The sequence below is a fragment of the Hydra viridissima genome, unplaced genomic scaffold (assembly GCF_058129835.1).
Source record: "Hydra viridissima isolate aposymbiotic clone 2 unplaced genomic scaffold, HvirCarnegie_v1 scaffold_3, whole genome shotgun sequence".
Taxonomy (NCBI): domain Eukaryota; kingdom Metazoa; phylum Cnidaria; class Hydrozoa; order Anthoathecata; family Hydridae; genus Hydra; species Hydra viridissima.
The window spans coordinates 11,579,225-11,600,731 of NW_028324302.1; the positions used below are offsets into that span (position 1 = coordinate 11,579,225).

Genomic DNA, 21,507 nt, shown 5'->3' on the forward strand with positions numbered 1-21,507 from the left:
AATACAAAGTTAACTTACAAAAAGAGTTGGAGATTAGTTTGATTACCGTTAGATTACCAAATTAAGCTAGTCCAACAGTACCGTACAATTATCCACTTTGAAAATCCAACAACACGTTGGACTAGCATGACTAACACATACTCAAAACTCACAAATGTTAATATGTAAATGACTGTAAGGTTGAAGAATGCAACATTTAAAATGGGAAAGTAAGGAGTTCAATGAATGTGAGTCTCAAAAAATATTGAAATATTGCTCAAAAGCTGTCTTCAAGTACGCTTTAATAGGAGCTCAATACATATTCCGTTATTGTGTTCTTGTTTATACATTTCTCGAAGAAATTAGAAGGATATATGCAGCTTCTACAAGGCGATTATCTGGTGGGCTGTCTTACGAATACTTGCAATATGATATGGGAAATCTTAGCAAGCTTCCACAACATATGAGTTTTGTTGTAAATGAAGATATTGATTCAGACTCTTGTGACATAGCTAATTTAATTTGTTGGACTATTGCAATGGGAATTCCTTATATAACTTTGTATGACAGACATGGTAAACAGTTTTTATTTACTACTATCAAAAAAATCTGTGTTAAAATTCTGTCTTAATAATGACATAATTGAAATTTGGTTTGGATAAATATTACTATGCTTTTGATTAAAAAAAAAAACTACTTCGTTGGTAAAAAAAACAACTACTAAGTAGGTAGTTAAATAGGTAAAAAATGTACTCTGCTTTAAATTATCAGATTTTTTCAAATGTGTAACCCATAATCTGATAAATATTTTTACTTTGTTTTTTTATTAGTCAATACATTTTATTTTCTGTAAACTCTGAAAGTTTAGGCTACTAAGGTGAAACGGTTCAACACCTTTTTAAAATTTCAGTAATTTACCATTTAACTGACTTGCACATTTCCTACTGATCTGCAAAATATGTATAATTTCAATGTATGCCAGGATATTGCTTGAATGTTAAAAATTGGTGCATGACATTTTTTAGGGTATAGAATCCAAAACCCAAATGTAGTACTTCAAAACAGTGCTTTTTCTTACTTACTAAATTGTCTTTAAAAATGGTTTTTTGGTTTTAATTTTAATTAGTTAAATACCCTTGAAAAATAAGGTACATAAATTGCAAAATAGATGTATACATGCATACATATATACATGTATGTATGTATGTATGTATGTATGTATGTATGTATGTATGTATGTATGTATGTATGTATGTATGTATGTATGTATGTATGTATTATGTAATGTCCAATTGTTTCTCTAACTGCACATAGTGGAAGTGGTATCAGCTCACAAATATTTCATATGAAAGTATAGTTTGAAATCTTTATCATTCAGTATGTATTATACACTAAATGTGTAGACACCTTTTGGTAATTCTAAACAAACTAAATATTGGACTGATCCATTGCAATATCCAGAAAGGTTTTATTGTCTATTTGATGGGACCAGAAGAGCAGTCTGTATGAATTATTGAAACCAGATCAAACTATCACTGGTGAATGCTACAAACAACAGTTGATTTAATTGAATTGTGCATTGAAAGCAAAAAAAACTACAATGATTTGATGTTCATGGAAAGGTGAATCTTCTGCACATCAATCTTTGTCCTCATGTAGCAAGACCTGTCAAAGAACCATTAAAGGCACTTGATGAAATGTGCTACTCCACCAGTTGTTGCTTCATCAAATTACTGGTTAATGGCACATGGGCTGAACAGCGCTTCCACAACTATGAAGATGTTGAAAATGGTTTGATTCTATGAGAATTTTTATTTTGATAATTTTCATAAATTACCAATAAAATTGGGATGGTTATTACATTCAATAAAAAATTATTTACATATTTTCCTAAATAAATGTGTTTTTTAAAAAATGGTAGTTATGAACTAATATACCCATTACTCTTCTGGCCAGATATTAAAATATAGCATGCTCTTCATTATTTATCTTATTATTAACAAAAGACAAAGAAAAAAAGAAAGAAAAAAAAAAGAACAATGTTTCTGTACTTTAAAGTACTATTGATTTGTAATATGTTAGGCTGTAGAGGCTTTTCTAATCTCTCTTGTTTATTTGATTTTGTTTTCAGGAATTTTCAAAGCTGGTGAGAAACAGTTAGGGAAGCTTATCAATAAAAAAGTTACAGATTTTTTTGGACAAGAAAGATCTAAAGAATTTATAATAGTTCTCAAAGATAGCTCTAATACTTATAAAAATGGAATCAGTGAGTAACTAAGTTTCTTTAATATATATGTTGTTGTTTTTTTTTTGCCACTAGAAATATTTTACATATTGAGAAAAATATACTCAAATAAACTTTGGTAGACCTACTCATATTTACCATAATGCCTTACCACATCTTACATGAATTAAAGTTTAAAAATTTGACTTTTGAGGCTACATTATACCCATTTTGATTTGAATGTTTTGAAAGTTTGTCTTTAACACTGCATTAAAAAGTACTCAAATTTTTTGTATTAATTTTTGATGTAACATTAAAAATTAACATTAAATTTGGCAAAATTTCACAAGAACAGAAATAAATTAACAGAAATAAAATTAAGATGTTTAATATAATTTGGCGTAAAGATATTGATAGGATATTCTAGTAAATGTTTAAAGGCCTCTTATTGCCTTCTTTGTCTGAAAAACTAATACTTAATTTATAAATTTAAAAGTAAATATTTGAAGATTTGATGCTGGAAAAATAATTAAATTTCACTCAAAAATGGATTTTTTTGATTAGTGTATTATAACATAACTTCTGCAATTGAAAACATGAGAGAAGTTTTATTTGGCAAGAAGAAGTATATTTGTGTTAAGATAAAAGTTATGCACTTTTTATAGCTTTCCCAAGACGGTTTTGCGTTCAACTCCTTTGTGAAAAAGATGGTAGAACAGATATAGCTATTACAGCAAAATCAATAGCAGTGATGCATGCTGAAAGAAAATTGGCTCTTTCAGACATAAATTTAAACTACATTGATAAATCCTTAAATGGTAAAAATTTATCTGTATAGCTTTATTTTTGTGTAATATTTTTTACTTGCTAAATATTTTTATGTGTATTTTCTTAGTAAATATAAAGTGCTTAAGAGCCGGTGAGAAGTTCAAGCAAAATAGGGTATAACCTGGAAGTGATGTCTTTATTTTTAGATATTAAGTAATGTTAAGTTTCTCTGAACAAGAAAGTGAGCCCGAAAAAAAATTGATTAATTGAAAAACTATGAATTTTCTGTTAAAAAATGGTTCAATACTTTATTTCATTTGAGTTAAAAGTTCTGTTGCTAAATGTAAAAAGCTGTAAATTGGACTTGACACCATTCCTTCTGCTGTTTTTTTTATGTCAATTAGTTTTTTAATTTTTTTGTTTAAAAAAGAAACAGCAATTTACTTGAATGATAATTAAGAAATTTGTATGCATTTTTTTAACAAAACAAAAAAATGTTTTTTTATTTGCATAGTTTATTATATTTGTAATTCATTTCAAAGTTGCCATTTTGCTTTGACTTTTATACTAATTTACAGTAATCATCTGATGAATATAGATTAGATGAGCTCTGCTTTTTATATGTATATAGCTAATAGCTGTTATGCCCACAAAAATATTTTTACTTTACCTGTCTAAATGGTATTGTAATCTCGTAATGCAGTATAAAAGTATTTAATGATAAAAGTCTCATTTAGTTTAAGACTTGAAAATTAAAATAGACAGAAAATTAGAAAAGCTAAAAAACATTTATAACCAAAGAAAAAACAATGAATTTAAAACAATAGGGGTGCAATTTTATTAAGTTTTCTGGAAATTTAGGTTTAAATATTTAAAAGATTTTTTGTTTAAAATAGGAGGAAAAAAATGTCCTATTGTAAATGATGAATATTTGATATGTAAATATCTCAGGATTTTAGTATTGAATATAAAGATTTCTTAGGAAAACCTTTGGAAAAGAGCAAGCTTAAGTTGGAGAACTTGAGTCTGAATAGATAGTTATTAACCTCTATGTTGAAGAAGTGTCTTATAACCTTTTATCTGTATAACCTTTTTCTGGATCATTTCTACTAGAGGAAATTCAGGATCCTGAAACACTTTCTCATTAAGAAGATTTATTTGTGATAGCTGACATGCTTTTTTGTAAATATGACAAAAAGCTAGATTTACAAAAAATCATGACAGATAGTGCATTTTTTGTCTCATGATGATTTAACATTTTAGTCAACACTCAGAAATATCAGTGATGGGGGAATGCATGTTTCAGCAGTTTTGACACAATTTGCAATGGTAATATCAACTCCTCTAAAAATAATTGATGTAACCTGTCCTACTCTGATATAAGTAAAAGCTTGTTAGGGAGCATTTTTCATATGCTTTATGGAAGAAGCCTATATAACTTGTATAAACTTCCTTTAAAAACAGTTATTTATGAAATACTTATGAAATTTTTAATCGGTAAAATATTTTTAACGATTTACCGGTAAAATTATGTAAATTTCAGAAAATGTTGATTTTTTAAAATAATGCTCAAAAGTGATTGAAAATGTTTTAGAATGCTAGAAATCTATTAATCAAAGTTTTAGAAACCTATAAATCAAAAATGTAATCATCACTTTCCTGTCATTTAATCTGTTGTTTGCTTTGCTTGGAAGCTAGTTCTGTTGATTTAGTTTTTTTTGAACAATTTAAAGAAAGATATTCTCACTTTTTTGTGACTTTTTTTGTGTCATTCTAAATCAATTTGATTTGTCTTCGGGCAAAGTGTTGGACGCTTGAGAAAACACTTTCATACTTTTTGGTGATAATCGCAAAAAAGGTTTTCAATTGAATTGGGTTGAAAATGATCAGCAATTGTCAAGGAAAAGAGATTTTCATTATCTTTCACTGCAGAACATGATGGTGATTCAATATTTTTTCAAATTCAAAGGTTCAACCAGAAAATTTTTGAAAATTTTTGAACTTTAACAACAAAATTAAACTCTTTGCATTGCAATATAAAGTGCGATTTTGAGACGTTTTGGAGAGAAGGCAGAGCAATCTTGTAAGCTCGTATCTTTCCATTCCAGAATGCTTGTTCGACATTAAAGAACATGAAGTTTTCAATATCCCACAGTGGGCCATGGTGTGCCAAAAGTCAAAATTATTTTTATTCAATTTTTGTATAAAACATTACTATTCAATGAACGTAACATATTGATTTACATAAAAACATAAGGATTGTTTATCAAAAAATGCGTCTTCACTAAAATTTTTTAATTTTAAGTTGTCACCCTGAACAATATTTTAGGCGGTCAAGCATTTTTCTTAAAAAGTTTAGAAAAATATTTTTTTTATATGCTTTGCCATTTAATGTTAGGTAATTTATATTACTACGAATTTGAATTGTAGTTTTAATACATATATTGGCTATCAATTGACATTTTTGTTTATCTTCTTGAACGTATCTGACTCATTTTATGATCAATCGAAGATTGTGTGTTTAATTGTTGAAATAATTGCGTTTTTTTTTGCTTATACTATGCTTATATTTTTTCGGCCATGTTTGGCCAGGATTTTTATGGCTGATATTCACTGAAAAAAATATATTTAATGAGTTAAAAACAGTTTTGGTTGCAGATACTTGCAGATATAGACTATGTAATTAAAACATTACACATGATTTTATACCGTGACAACTGTCAATAAAACATTTTTTTTATATTACTATATATTATTGATTATACAAAAACCCTATATAAATAGGTTGCTTAGGTATTGTTAGTAAATTAATCGCCAACTATATTTAACTTATATAATATTAGATTATGATATATATATATATATATATATATATATATATATATATATATATATATATATATATATATATATATATATATATATATATATATATATATATATATATATATATATATATATATATTCTATTTTTAGAATAAATAATAATATAAGAATGAAGTACCATTATATATACAACTGCATTAGATCCAATAATATGTCTATACAAGATCCAACAATTTATGATCAATTAGTTGTCAAGTTAGACTTAGATGGTTCTGAAATTATAAGAAACAAATTAATTGCATTCTTAAAGAACTTGAAGTCTCGTTGGAATGATGTTAACCGCAAAGCTGCAGCATTTGAGAAAAAATATGCAAACTGGTTGGATTCTGACTTTATACCTTTTGCATATGTTCCACCTGCTACTCCAACAATTGTTACCACTCCTATTGGTAGGCCTACCTTAAATTTTGATGAGTCCTCTTTGAGATCTAAGTATAGAAAAGTTGCTGAAATGGATCAATACTAAGCTAACCAACTATTATTTGCAACTAAAGTCAAATTTGGGAAAAATAATGAGCCTAAAAAAGCCAAATTAGCAGAAAAATTGTTAGTGGATACTATATCCCCATCTTATATGTCTACTGATGAAGCTTTGGCCCTTATTTTAGATTGTAATTTGACAAAGGCATCATATCAACTGATGAAAAACAAAGCTGATGAAAAGGAATGCAATCTCTACCCAGCATATAATAATGTTAGTGTGGCAAAAGATCGATGCTATCCTAAAAACATTAGCGTAACTGACTACAGGGTGTATACTTAATTTCTGACCCCCTATATCTTGGTTTAAGAATACGGTATTTCAACACATACCATTTTATTACTGTCATATCAATTTAATTAGACAAAGTCGGGCGAGTTGCCAGGCCAGTCGGTCCACACTGCTGGAAAGTCTCTGTTGATCACATTCATTGTTGCTCTTGCCGTGTGGCAAGTTGCTCCATCTTGCATCAGAATAACTTTATTTCTCACAGGCTTTCCAGGTCGCTGAGCATCTGTGATGTCACCCTCTTGTTTTCTTGCCCACTTCCTTACAGTATTTCGAGAAACTTTACACTGTCTAGTGATTTCTTTAATGCTTAATCCTTGACTACATAAAACTTGAATTCGGTGACGAAGTAACTAATTATCAGAACTCATTTTCAGAGTAAATTGCTAAAAAACACATGTTATATAATACATGTTAGTAACATATACATATAATACATATAAATACACAAAATACAAAAAAATTTTTTTTTTTTTCCTCTTTCTAATTTTTGGGCAAATTTAAGTGTTTTTAGGCCTAAAAAGTGCAAAGTTCTTGGAAAAGATATCTCAAAAAGTAAAATATATCAAGTCTCAAAATTTTACAGTTGTGTACCTTTTAAGTAGATAAATGTCCTGAGATAAACAAAAAATTTGAATCTTTTTCAATTTCGATGCACCATAAGCTTTTTCTATGCGTCTAAATTTAGGCCAAATTCCTGACCCCAAAACAGCCCAAAAAATTTAATTTTAATTTTTATCCAAAATTTCTTTATCTCAGGACATAAAGCTCATAAAAATGAACATCTGTACAAAATTTCAAATCAATTGGACAAATACAGCTCCCGCAATCTTATCCAGAATATGAAAAACTTTACAACAGAGAAAAATGCAAATAAAACTTTATATTTTGAAAATACAAATATATTAACACTTGAAAACAGGTTAAAACCCCCCCTTTTCATATAATGTTCCTTCTTCATCATTGTTCTTATCATTAAACCCCTTCCTTGTTGCTCTAAGCTTTTTTCTTTGTTTTTTAAACTTTTCAGATGATTTTATGTCCATAAGCTTTTCACGTAGCACATCACTATTTTGAAAACCGTTTTTAGTAAAATGTCCTGGTAAAATTCCTAAACTGTGAAGAACATCTATCATACCAGTTTTACCATCATTAAACTGTATGACAGCAGATGCAACACTAATTTCAAGTGTTGACCTACCCACGTACACATTTTTTGGGCATTTTGTCCAAATTACATTATTGAGCGATTCATTTGCATTCTGTGTTTCTCCATCAAGACATCTTTTTAATAACTTGTTTGCACCAAGATCTTTGTGTAAAAAAATAGGTTTTATAATTTCAAAAACAGCTTCTGGAATGTTTATACTGTTTTTATAAGTCAAAGTTTGATTAATCTTGTCCCTTTGATATTTACACCACGAATCGCTAGTACGAGGACAATACTTATGGCGTTCTTCATCGCTGCTGCTTTCAGAACAGTGATGAATTAGTCCTGCTATGGATTTTTTCATGCCATACAAATTCCCTTTGTTTTGTCGTATACTCATTCCATAATAGTTTTGCAATGTATTAATGACTTTATCTGTCATCCTTCCTTTTCCAGTAAGTCTTTTACCATCTTTTAAAACTTTTCCCTTGTACAATACTTTAAGAGAGCGTAAACAAGACCCAACTCTTTTTTGAACATGACTGACACATTCACTTTTTTCAATTTTATACCCTGGGTAAACATTATTACTTTCTATATTTTGGTAAGACTTACTGTCACCATCACCACAGTATTTTGTATAACGCAGTTTGTTAAAAACAGTTGATCGTTTAAATATTTGCAATGCCCCAATAGCTTCCATTGCACCTGCACTACCTTTGTGATTAATTGGGCAAATATGTGATTCTACCCAGTCATTGTATCCCGGTATATCTTTGTTTCTCTGCCAATATTGGCAACTTTTACAATCCTTTATGAGAGTTTGAGTGTCAACACACTTCCCATTACTAATAGCTGTAACAACACCGTTCAGCGAGGAAAAACCACGTTCCATCAACACTTACAGTAACATTTTTTATATCAGGGTCACCAATAGTAGACTCACTTGTACGTTGTGCTTGTGCAGCTGCTCGCTTCATTGAATCTTGGGCAACTTTGATATAAGACGAATGCAATTTATAGACAATGTTATTGTATGTTTTTTTTTGCATTGGTGGTGGACTGTTTATTATGTTACAAAAACTTTCCATTGCAGCATAACCTTTTCCAATTTCTCTGAAAGCTACACACATTCTGATATTAATGTCAAACGATTTCATGCCTTGTGTTTCATTATCACTGTTTTTTTCAATTTTTTTTGAGGTAAAAAACTCATTTTGCCATTGACATTTTTTTGCAGTGCAAGACAAAACAAGTTGATGTGAAAATCCTTTCTTTCTTGATAAATCATTATTCAATTTTAATAAAGATTGGCATTTTGGACAAGAACCAACAAGATTTAAAATTGAACTCAAGACATCAGAATTAAATATAATGTAACATTCAGGATTACTATCTTGACTAATACTTGGAGTATCAGAAGTGGGTAAATTTAACTTTTCAGCAGATGCTGATTTGCTTGAAGAAGTATTTGTTAGAGATGTATTATTTGATGTATTATTTGAACTTGAAGTAGTATATTCAGAAGTCAAGTGAATTTTATTCGCAAGTAATCTATAACATTTACGTTTTTTGCTTTTAGACTTATTTCTTCTTTCTGCAGAACCCATTTTGATAGTATGCACTTTTATTGAGTTAATATATAGTAATAAACCAATTCAACAACGTTGTTCTTTCACACCATGTCATTTAAACATAGAAAAACAAAAAACAAAGAAGTAGCTATTGGTTTGAGTGCTTAGATTTTGTAAAATTTAGTTAAAATTGCCTTATTTTGACGTTGCTATGAGCATTGCTAGGGGAAGCAAAATCACCCTACTAAGTTTAAACTGTTTTTTTAGGCCTTTTTATGTTTTTTTGTAAAATAATATGTATGTTTTTAAAAACAGCAATAGTTAAAGTTTTTAACTAATCAACTTTTGAAAAACTACTTTTTTCAATGTTTTTTAGCAGTCTACCACCTTAATGTAAATCATAAACAGACACCAAGTATCACTGATATAAATAAGGCAAATAAAAATAATGCTGATTATTTCTTGTAGCCAAAATGCTAAACATTAAAAAAGTGTAAACTTAATTTCTGACCCCGGTTTCGAAGAGTAGCAATTCGTCATAAAGAAAAAATGTGTTATTAATTGGCAAACTAAGATCACATATTAAGGAGTAATAAGGACAATTTACTTAAAAATCGTGCTAAAACTATAGTCATAATGCCAAAGGCCGTGGAAGACAAGGAGAATGAAAATATCATTTTTATGTATGTTGACAAAATGGCTCCCATAAACATTTTCTGAGGTCATATCCTATCTGAAGTGAGCGTTTTACGTGCAGAAAGTATAGTTACACCAAAATACATACTAAAGTATTTTTCGGGCTAAAGTAGCATTTAAGAGAGCAACTCAAAATCTTGTGTTTGTAACATGTGGGGGGTCAGAAATTAAGTATACACCCTGTATTTTGCTAGTGTTCCACTTCAAGATCTACTGGATCACACTACAACAAGGCTTTTAGAGACACAGACTGGTGTTTTAAATGCAAATGAGTGTAATGGAGTTACTCTAGTATACAAGCTGGTTTTGATGGCTCAAGTGGGCATAGTATTTATAAACAAATATGTAGTAATGATGAGTGTACTAGGAATCTGAAGAGTGAGGAGTCTCTGTTTATTACATGCTTTGTGCCTTTAGAGCTCTCATCTATTGTCAATGATAAAAAGATTATTTTTTGGAGAAATTCTAAACCATCATCTACTTTGTACTGTCGGCCTTTGCGATTTAAATTTGTAGAGGAAACTGCAGATCTTCTTCGTAGTGAGGAATTGACATTAGAAAATGAGATTAAACAGCTTACTAAAACAAGCTATATCCTACTTAATGGTAAGTCTATTGATGTTGACCATAAAATTGAAATTACTATGATTGATGGCAAAGCCCATACTGCATTATCAGATGTAGCTGACTCATCACAGTGCTGCTCTCTATGTGGTGTTAGTCCAAAAGAAATGAATGATATTGATAAGGTATATAGAAAATATTTTGTACACAAGTACACCCTAATGTGTGTGTGTATATATGTATATATATATATATATATATATATATATATATATATATATATATATATATATATATATATATATATATATATATATATATATATGCACACCTTTTTATATTTTATTAGTTTAAAATGCAGTTTTTTATTTATTATAGGTTTTACTGAAGTTGTACACTCAAAATGGGTTACAATATGGGATTTCAATTCTACATGCATGGATACGAACATTCGAATGCTTAATTCATATTGCTTACAAATTACCAGTCAAGAAATGGTCATCAAGATTACCAGCTGACAAGCAACAAATTGAAATGCAAAAGAAAAAAATTCAACTTGCTTTTCAAGAGAAGATGGGACTGATTGTTGATAGGCCTAAGGCTAGCAGCTCAGGAACATCTAATAATGGCAACACCTCCAGAAGAGCTTTTCAGAATGAACAATTGTTTTCTGAAATCACAGGACTTTTGAATGAATGAACAATTGTTTTCTGAAATCACAGGACGATTTTGAACTTATAAAAATGTTCCATGTTGTTTTGACTTGTATTTCATGTGGTTTTGAGCTTGATACAGATTTATTCAGGGAATACTGTACACATACAGCTAGGTTTTACGTGGAATGCTATCCATGCTACTATATGCCGCAGAGCATTCACAAAATGTTAATTCATGCTCCCAGTGTTGTTGATTACATGACATTACCAATTGGGCTCTTAAGTGAAGAAACTATAGAGGCCCGGAATAAAGATTTTAAAAAGTATCGTGAGCATTTTACACGCAAGTGTGACCGTATCAAATGTAATAAAGATTTATTTAAGCGATTATTTTGTTCTAGTGATCCAGTCATTTCTTCACTAAGAACAATAGTTAGTACTAAGAAGAAGGTTTTGCCAGAAGGTGTCCTGCAAATGTTAAAAAACAGTGTTTAGATGTTCTTATTACAGATTTTTACATGCCAAATTTTGGTTTCTTGCTTTGATTATTATTAAAATTCAAATTTATGCATTGCAAATTAAAATTGTCAGTATTCTATAATTAAGATAAATTAAAAAGTTCCCACGTACATTTATTTGGAACACCATAGCATTAAAAATCCTAATTTTTTAATAATTTGCAGTAAATAAGTCAAAAATTTGTATAAAATTGATTGTCACTATAAAAGGCTTGTTGCTATGCGTAATAAGGTATCCATAGCAACCAAACTTGATATCATAATATAAAATGCATACCTCGTATTAGTACTCTTACCAAGTTTAGTGTATATGACACAAGTAGGCTAATGCTACGCCAAAATAGGTATCCATAGCAACCAAATAAAAAAATAAAACCTTCATAAGAAGCGCAGACCTTGCGCTGGTGCTCGTGGCAAACTTAGTATGTATAGCACTCATAAAAAATCTATAACTACAAAAACTAGGTTGTTGCTATGCAAAAAAAATAGGTATCCATAGCAACTAAATAAAAAATAACGCCTTCATAAGAAGCTCAAACCTTACGTTGGTACTCATACCAATTTTAGTGAATGTAGCACTAATATTAAATTAGTTATTAATTTTGTATCAAAATTGGCCATTCTGGCCCACTGTGTATCCCCTCGAATTCTCTACTTCAATAGGCTCTCAAAACATGCTGTCTAGGCATTTCCCTACGAATGCAGATTTATTTAAGAAATGCGTAGCTCAAAAATATCGACGAGAATCTTTATTCACTTGAAAACGAACTTGAGGAAACAATTCTGCATTCAGTCAAAAATAGCACCACTTATTCAAGACCATTTCAAAGAAATGTTGGTCTATGAGGCAACCAGAAAGAGAACTGCGTATATTGAACTCTTGTTCAATACACTTGAGACCATCCCTTCATTAAGTGTCGAGTCTGAGCGATACACTTTGTTTCCTCAAAGCTCAATATATATCAAAAAATAAATTTCAGAACTAAACTTATTATATGTACATCATACTGCATTTTATGGGCTTTTATTTATTGACTTTTTATCAAAATTATCTTTTTACTGACTTTTTACCGATATTATCAAAAAATGTCCAAGAAAAAGCATCATCTCAGATTACTCAGTTTTAAAATTTTTTAAAAACATTTTTGCAATTTTCTAAGGTTCACAAGCTCAGTTGACCTACCAGCTTTGAGAAGTTTTTAAAATGAAGCATTTTTAACTTTTTTAAATGAAATTTTCTTACTAAAACGTTTATTTAGTTCGTTTTTTTTTAATTACTGAAAACAAAAGATGTCTGTCATGAGATCTTATTATTTATCGTCTTTTGATAATTCCTGAGTTCTCTCAGTAGTGTTTAAAATTCCAATTTATATTTCAGCAATTAAAAACATTCCAGATCCTGATTTGGCAGTGCAATTTGGTCCCGTTTATTCGTTAATGGGATTTTTGCCTTGGCAAACTCGACTCACAGAAATCATGTAAGTTCTCTTTAAATCGTTTCTTAGAAGTGAGATGCGTTATTGTTGAACAAAAAAAAAAGATCGCGAAAACTTTTTTAATTACGTAATGTTGGATTTATTGTCAGCTGATTTTTTAACATCGAATATTTTTTTTTTTAGTCATGTACGAACCTATAAAAATATATCATACGACATGTTTCTTCAATGTCTTGTCAAGTATAGCAAATGTGACCAAAGATTAGGAAAGTAAAAAGACTATTAATAGCTGTATACTATTAGCATTTAAAATATTTGGCATGTAAAAAAAATAAGATTGCTTGAAAAAGAATAAGGAAAACTTCTGTTATCTTAGATATTTATTTTTTCAATTTGAAATAGTTTATTAAACGAAGCGTAATGCTTTGTCATCTTATTTTTTGTAAACAAATTTTATACGTTTGTACTTGATTGAAAACGTTTGACGTCTATTTTTATCCTGCTGACCTCTGAGCTTAATTTATCGCGTTTCAAAGTTCATACACGTTTTAAAGCTCTGGTGTTTAATGAACATCACCTTACACTTGCAGTTAGATACAATTTTAATGAAGTTTTATAAACCACAACAAGTCCATGATGCGATGCGCTTCCATTTGGAATCACCGTGAACTTTTATATGAAGTCCATAACCTGAAACTAAATATTGCAAAACAGAATGTAATGATGTGCGTTTAACTTCTAAATGAAAATGTGGATGTTATTTTATGAAGTTTAAAGTCGAATCTGGAACTGAATACTTGCTTACCCGCTAATTTACTGTTTCCTTTGATTGTCCATTGCAAATTTTCCGAAGGAGTGCTTTCTACTATCGTTGGAATAAGAACACCTGTTGATCGCATTGTTTGACTTCTTAATTCCAACTGCGATATCACTTTCCAATCTTTATAGTTGTGTAACTTTACAGCATAACCATTTCTTTTAGTGCGGGCATATGTTTTGTTTGAGTGATCAATACCAATTATACGATCAATCTCAGGTGCTTGACCTATATATCAAAATGCGGTTGACCTATCAAAATGCGGTTTCCAAATTGTAAGATGAACTAATTTTTACTAAAGGGAGTTCTGTATATGTAATAAATGCCATGGTTGTGAGGGGCAGCTATTTGAAAGTCGAACGCTCCTAACTTCCAATTATTTTGATTTTCTGCTCTTATTCTGATCAAACTCGTAAATAAACTCCAGCCGTTTAACTTTCAAACGTCTTTCACCTGCACAACCAAAGCGATAAATATTTTTGGTGTGGTTTGATTTTTAAGCACAAAATAACTAAATGCATAATGAAAATCGTATTTGATAAAAGACCTATTGCAATAAACTTACGTGAAAATTCCCCTTTGAGAATATATATAAAAATAACTAATTCATGTTGAGGAATACTTTTTTGATTTTACTTAAAAAATCAGGCAAAATTTTATTTTCAGATAAAAGAGATAAAGTACTCACCGAACCATTTATTAAAGTTATCTTTCTCCTCGCTAGTATAACATGTTGATCTGAAAGAAATTCTTAAAACAATATTCTTAAAGAAGTGGATTAATAGTTATTAAATATTCGAAAAACTTACTGCGTATCAAATTAAATATTCGAGAAACTAATACTTATCAAATTTTAAACAAATTTTCTATTACATATCGTCACTATACAAATCTTACAATTTTATGTAAAAACGACACCCTGAAAATGGCATTGTTAATGGACAAAAAATTTTCAAGTAAAAAACTTTCGGAATTTGAAAGTGTATTATTAATATTAAGTGTATTAAAAACCAAAAAATTAAAAATTTTGCTAGAGGGTTTTTAAATTACGATAATTTAAAATGTACCTCAATTTTATCCATTAAAATACGCTTGAAAATGATGTTATTTTAGTAAAAAATCTTTTTTTTCAGTTATAACTCTTTAAAATAGTTTTAAAGTTATCAAACTTTTAAAAACAAAGTTGAGTTTTGAAACACTGCCAGTTACCTCATGAGTTTGGAACTTTTTTCTCAACCAATTTGAGGTTTTTTTTAAAATCTTTACATAAACATGAAGCTTTCCACTTTTAACCAGAGAGGAACAACAAGGATACTGCTTCTGAGCTTGAGGTATATTTATAAAAGACAATTCGGCTGAGTTTGGCCTGCTTGAACGACCATGTGTTCTTGGTTCTATAGATAATGGGTATAAAGCTCCTTTTGAGTTTTTTTGAGCTTGCAAATTACACATTTGTAGGAAACGAGTGAAGGTTCAAGAAATGGAGACAATAAAGAAATAGTCAAAAAGTGTTAAATGAAATAAACTTTTTCACTGAACCCCAAAGTCTGGTCATCAGTATCAGACTTTACTAGAACCATGGTGGGGCCAAAAGCTAAGTAATATATTGAGTATTTTACGTAAAGAGTATATATATATATATATATATATATATATATATATATATATATATATATATATATATATATATATATATATATATATATATATATTGAGGTGTTCGATTTATATTGGGAGTCCTTTATTATTTATTTATGTTATGAATTGTATATTTAGTATTTAACAATTGTATCCCGTCTCCACATATCCTAATAATTTCCTCTATCTCCACCTTTGATCTGTTGGCTCCGCTATTGGTTTTCTCTACCACATATTAAGAGCAAAGTTTTGTCTGGTGACATTTTTTCGGATGACGTTTAGACCCAGAGTCTTTTCAACTGCATCCAAAATAAATAAAATTTTATTTAATTTAGTTGTAATGCTAACTTAAATGTAAAGTAACAAAAAGTACATTTATCAAGGAAAATTTGACGATTTTAATATGATTTTCTCTTTAGATCCACCACTAAATATAACAAAAGTATTATTGAATTGTTGATCCTTTAATCATATTTACGTAATAAAAAGATGATTAGTTTTAATCCCTTATATTAGTTGCGAAGAATCGTCTTTCGAGAGTGACTCACGCAGGACGTTTCTCTACATCATCATGTATCGACGGGGGACTGTTGGCCAATCGAGTTGGAACAAGGTCTCCTGTCGAAGGTAGAGTAATTAACGGTATGTTAAAATCAGAATTTTAACCCTTAATAACATTAATCCTCTCTTGTGACTTTTGCAAATGTGTGCATTTCTGTCATATATGACGAATACTTGTCTTTACAACTAACTTCTGAACTTAGTGATTTGAATCAACTTTATTGCTAGTTCATTAATGTATGCAATCTTGATTTAATATGCACTTACCTTTCTTGATGGTCATAGTGACATATATGTACAATACCCAAAATCGAGTCCACTAATGCAGATCTTTTATTTGATGAGTTGGACAAGCCTGCGAATTTAAAAATTTTTACAAATACAAAATTTATCGAAGAGAGACAAATAGGAAATATTTAAGAGCTTACTTAAACCCTTTCTCGCGTGTATATGACAACCATACAATTCCATTCGAAGGCTGTTAATACCAACAAATTCAACTACTTCTATTCGAAAACTTCGCGCACTTAAAATTCCTGCGAGTGTTTTTATTGATACAACTTTCCTAATTTTGCTATCTTCTCTTCCCAAATTTTCAAATACCTATTAATGATAACTCAAGATATAAAATCAAAAAATGAACTTTAAAGGCCTCTAAGAAGATTTAGTATCTCGTTTTAGGCTGCATTTGAGTTTGTCACATATACTTTAACTACCATTTTTAATTTTATAGAACTGATTTTAGCTATGATGATGTTAATGCTTTATTTTTGGTTATTGCTGTAACTTCTATCATAGTTTTGGTTATTGTTGTTGTTGTGTTCATTATGATGGAGAGATATAAACTACTTTAGATGAGAATTTTGACATACCTCGCTCTTCGTTCGAGGATCTTTGACAGTATGCCAATCTACTGTATTGTTACTTTGAAGAATTTTGAATTTAGTTACCACGCCTTTTTCTCCATAACCAGACTGTATACCTATTCGAGTCACCTTGTAAAAAATCAGATTTTGTTTGAGAATATTTAAAAAACTTTAAATATAATCAAGAAAATGGAACTCTTTTACAAAAATCAAAACAACTTGTCATTTTTGGTTTGTTACCTTAAATAAAGAACTCAAATCAATTTGAAGCCACTTTCCTTGCCATCCATAAGGCTTCTCAGTAACATTCCCATCCAAACGTGCGTTATTTGCATTTATTACATTTCCAGTATCATCAGAAAACGAATATTTAGGTATAAGCCCATTTTTCATGCCAATTGGATTTATACAATTATCTGTAATTTAAGGGTACTGCAAATTATTTATTGAGAAAACTACATTTTACGTCAAAAAAGGACAATTTAACATATCAATTAAAAATGCAGACTTAAGTTACTCGTGTTAGATTTATTTTTGTTTAGGGATTTTAATATATTTCGAACTGGTCTTTTTTTACCTCTTGTTTCTTTTGATTTTTTCTTTTTTTTTCTTTTATACTTTTTATTTTCTCCAGATTGGCCATCCAAAAGAAATATTTTTTTTATATTTCTATTTCAGCAGTGATCTTTATTAGTGACAAATTTCCTTGTTACAGAGAAGAATTTCTCATATTTTTTCTCATATTTTTTCTCATATATGGTTCTGGTAAATGGTATCCACAATATTTATCTCAAATTAGAGAGAAGAGAAATTCTTTTAGATACTTTTAGAAAGTATCTTTAGTAAGGGTTAACTTTAGCGTCGTAAATGTTGAAAGAAAAAAAAGTAGTAACAATTACAACGCAAGTATCATCCAAATATAACCATTAACATCCGGAAAAAATTTTGGAAGGAATTGTTACATTGATGATACATTTACGTTGTTAAGCAAAGTTGTTATTTAAAGTAAAAGTTGCTTAAATAACTATTTGTTTCAATAATAGTTTTGTTTGAACTTAGCGTCTTTCGTCTTTTTTTTTTACTTTCATAACGATGGTTATATAACCCGTTCTACTTTATAAGTCCTGCCAAAACTTGTTTTTTTTAATCTTGTTTTTTACGCTAATTACTTTACTTTGATAAATGACCGTTAGACCAATGGCATGTTTCACAATTGTTTATAAGTTTACCTGCAACAGAAAATCTTTTTGAAAATACCATAATATTATCGTTATTTGCAGAGTTCGATGATGATTTCTCTGTTTTTCAATATGCAGTTAGGTACCGATTAGTGGCAAACAATTGTTCATTCTGCAACCTATCCTTATTGAACAAATATAGTCAAAGCCAAGATGGATGGAGGTGGCGCTGTAATGCAGACAATTTTAGTCAAGTTGTGTGCTGTCGTTCATTTTTTGAAAGAAACCATCTGCCTCTGAAAACTCTAATTTTGCTATTTTTTATGAGGTGCTTTGATTTTATACAGATATAAATCACTCGTCTATCCACAAAAACAGTTATAGACTGGTGCTACTTTACGAGAGGAATTTGTGTGCAACATTTAGAAGAAAACCCACAACAAACTTGGAGGCTCAGATTTGAATGACGGTCCAATAAATGTCTAGATTGACGAGTCGAAATATTTTGATAGGAAATATCATCGTGGTCACTAGCAACAGGGTCATTGGGGCTATAAAGGGACATTTCTGGGGCTATAGAGTGATGTTCCGGTAGCTGTTGTCTTTTAGTGCTTGGTAGACATCGAGAAATACTGTTACCCATTACCTGTTAGTTGAATGATCTCTTATTTTTAGACATTTTGTGCGGATATCCCACAAATTTTGAATGGTATTTATATACGTGATTTCCTCTTTCCCCAAATTTCTATGGCGACTAAAAGTTGACTAAAACAAGTTTGACGAAATGATAAACTATATTTCAGATATTTATATTTCAGATATTTATATTTCAGATATTTATATTTCAGATATTTATATTTCAGATATTTATATTTTAGATATTTATATTTCAGACATTTATATTTCAGATATTTATATTTCAGATATTTATATTTCAGATATTTATATTGTAGCGCTCATTTTTAGGATTTTTATGATTAAATTCTTTTTGAACGTTAAACTTGTTTTTTTTTTTAAAAACGAGAAAAATTTTTAATAAAAAATCGTAAATAATGACTACAATAGATAAATAATGATTAAAATAATAAATAGAACATTATTGAAGAAATTATGTTAACTGTTGTTCATTATTTTTTATGTAATTTATGTAACTTTTTTAATTTATGTAACTTTTTTAATTTATGTAACTTTTTTAATTTATGTAACTTTTTTAATTTATGTAACTTTTTTAATTTATGTAACTTTTTTCATTTATGTAACTTTATTTGCTCAAATAGAAAATTTTTTAAAAAAAAATTTGTTCTCTATTTCGCATTATTTTTGAACAAAAGTTCAAAAGATCTCTAACACAGAAACGTTGTTGTATACGATGGCGTAGCCGTTTTTTGGAGCAAACTTATAGGTGGGCAACATTAAAAAAAGGGTTCCTAGTAATATAGAAGTCTAATTGATATATAGTTTTAAATGAGTCATTTCTAAATATATTTTTGGAGCTTCTAATTATATGCAGTGGTTTTCCAGTTTTCAGTGCGTGGCAAAGCTCTAAAGCTAAATTTCAGTTTGACTTAAGTGTGGGTTGGTCCCATTATGCTTAATGGGTCCACATAAAAATAACCAAATATTTTGATAATGCATATGTCATACAACTTTTTCATATTGATACCAACTGTACAAACACCTAAGCGAGGACTATATTAAACACTTCAGCAATACACTTCCCAGTACTATATCTTTTTTGTCTTAAAAGACTTGCTTTACTTTACGAAAGAAGTACGCGTGTAATATCGAAAGAAGTACGCGTGTAATATCGAAAGAAATACGCGTGTAGGGTGTTCTTTTAAATGAATCTCATTCTATGTAGGGCTTCTGACAAAATCCGAATTTTTAAAAAAACAATTTTAATCATGTTTGAATCTCTTCTAAAATTTTTTTTAAATTGTGGCTTCGGTTGTTTTAATATAATTTTCAAAGTAAATAAAATGTTTATTTATGGAAGACATACTTCAACACTCAAAGTGGATGGTTTGATGAAGCATTTTTTGAAGGTTTTTCTCTTTAGTTTTAATTCTTTAAGAAAGTTAGATGTAGGACGATAACTTATTCTCTCCAAAAGGAACTGAGCTTGTAAAGAAATAAAGTTTGTCATGTATAATCCTCGATTTGTTTTTCTTTAAAATCGCACACGTATAATAATTTTGAAGTGACTTTCTTTAAAACCGCCAGATGCAAAATATTTACAATATTCATCTGCTTACAGCATATAGACGTCTCTTGACCAACAACATTTTCCAGAACTTTTAAATCAGTTGCTAATTCAGCTGCCAGTTTGCAGACGGTTTTCAAAAAGTGCAGTGTCAATCCAGTGAGTGTCAATGAAGCCCTTGCATTGTTTAGAGAAAGAGAATCTTATAACAAATATGCTCTTGAAGACAACTTTAAGAGTTTCTTACAGGACAAATGTTATTCCTTTTAATTCAATTTTTTTATGTTTGATCCTGTTTATTTGTCAATATCCGATGCACAAATTGAACGTTTTGATCAAGCTATCAATCCTGCTGTTATTTTTTAGGTGTGAATTCTGTGAGAAGTAAAGCCTGATGTTTCATGTTTCATTCGGTTTTTTGAAATGTGGTTCTAAGTTAAAACTGCTATGTAATTGAAGCTGAAATGCGGGGAAAAAATATTACACTTAAATAGATCAACAATTGTTATCTATTATTCGTTTTTATATTTCATAGATGTGTTCTGCGTAGCATGGGACGCAGTCTTTCCGATGCCCAATATCGAATATTTTTTCGGGACTTACTTCGCGATCAACTCCATTTTTCCCTTTAAATCTTTAAGAAACATTTGCAGACATACAGTATTGGACAAAACATTTGCAACCAAATAATACTAAATTAGTTTCTTTATATAAAAGTGCTGCATTTTTTCAATTTAGAGAAATAACTATGTAGCTGTTTAGAGACAAAGTTCTTCAAGTTTCATTCATCATAAAGTTCATTATTTGTACACGAAAATTAATAAATTAATCGAAAGTATTAAAAAAAAGTTGATTTCCTTCTGGACAAAACAAGTGCAACTCGACAAAATGTTGACCAAGCTGTATTTCGCTATAAATTTTTCGTCGTAAATCCTTTGTTGTCGATCACAGCCTTGCATCTTCGAGGCATTGATTCGATCAGGTGATCAATGATACTTTGTGGAATCGCTGCCCAGGCCTTTTG

The 21,507-nt window shown here is 29.6% G+C and overlaps 3 protein-coding genes and 2 pseudogenes across 9 annotated transcripts in view; 3 read left to right on the forward strand and 2 right to left on the reverse strand.

Annotated features, from left to right (window-relative positions):
• Positions 1–13,726, forward strand: LOC145202414 (dehydrodolichyl diphosphate synthase complex subunit nus1-like). The gene is made up of 5 exons (XM_090081819.1): positions 1–554; positions 2,111–2,245; positions 2,869–3,021; positions 13,163–13,262; positions 13,404–13,726. The coding sequence occupies exons 1-5, from the start codon at positions 188–190 to the stop codon at positions 13,492–13,494; spliced, it is 846 nt and encodes a 281-aa protein (XP_089937945.1). The 5' UTR covers positions 1–187; the 3' UTR covers positions 13,495–13,726.
• LOC149891008 (uncharacterized) lies at positions 5,949–10,593 on the forward strand (annotated as a pseudogene).
• LOC149891009 (uncharacterized) lies at positions 6,277–8,784 on the reverse strand. Its single transcript, XM_090081818.1, has one exon. The coding sequence runs from the start codon at positions 8,669–8,671 to the stop codon at positions 7,550–7,552; it is 1,122 nt and encodes a 373-aa protein (XP_089937944.1). The 5' UTR covers positions 8,672–8,784; the 3' UTR covers positions 6,277–7,549.
• Positions 10,559–11,661, forward strand: LOC149891010 (uncharacterized; annotated as a pseudogene). Its single transcript, XR_016450731.1, has 3 exons — positions 10,559–10,795; positions 10,989–11,296; positions 11,335–11,661. The product of XR_016450731.1 is annotated as an uncharacterized LOC149891010 (transcript).
• The window catches only part of LOC145202413 (neuropilin-1-like), a 14,992-nt gene continuing 7,070 nt past the window's right edge, over positions 13,586–21,507 (reverse strand). For 2 of the 6 annotated variants that reach the window (XR_016450730.1, XR_016450729.1), the window contains 7 exons: positions 17,343–17,518; positions 17,109–17,231; positions 16,665–16,839; positions 16,504–16,591; positions 14,726–14,775; positions 14,026–14,490; positions 13,586–13,916 (listed from right to left, as the gene is read on the reverse strand). Coding sequence is in view for 3 of the 6 variants with exons in the window: in XM_090081815.1 (XP_089937941.1) it covers positions 13,834–13,916; positions 14,026–14,265; positions 14,726–14,787; positions 16,504–16,591; positions 16,665–16,839; positions 17,109–17,231; positions 17,343–17,518 (947 nt within the window). In the remaining 3 variants the exon portion in view is untranslated. Of the gene's footprint in view, positions 13,917–14,025; positions 14,491–14,725; positions 14,788–16,503; positions 16,592–16,664; positions 16,840–17,108; positions 17,232–17,342; positions 17,519–21,507 lie in introns of all 6 variants that reach the window. The other 4 variants (XM_090081815.1, XM_090081816.1, XR_016450728.1 and 1 more) reach the window with 3 other exon arrangements.

What these genes read in the sequence shown, in the direction of transcription:
- LOC149891009 (XM_090081818.1), bottom strand. Translation starts at nt 8,671, where the DNA reads ATGGAACGTGGTTTTTCCTCGCTGAACGGTGTTGTTACAGCTATTAGT.
- LOC145202414 (XM_090081819.1), top strand. Translation starts at nt 188, where the DNA reads ATGCAACATTTAAAATGGGAAAGTAAGGAGTTCAATGAATGTGAGTCT. An exon ending in TACTTATAAAAATGGAATCA is followed by an intron (nt 2,246 to 2,868) that starts GTGAGTAACTAA and finishes CACTTTTTATAG; the next exon opens with CTTTCCCAAGACGGTTTTGC. An exon ending in ACTCGACTCACAGAAATCAT is followed by an intron (nt 13,263 to 13,403) that starts GTAAGTTCTCTT and finishes TTTTTTTTTTAG; the next exon opens with TCATGTACGAACCTATAAAA.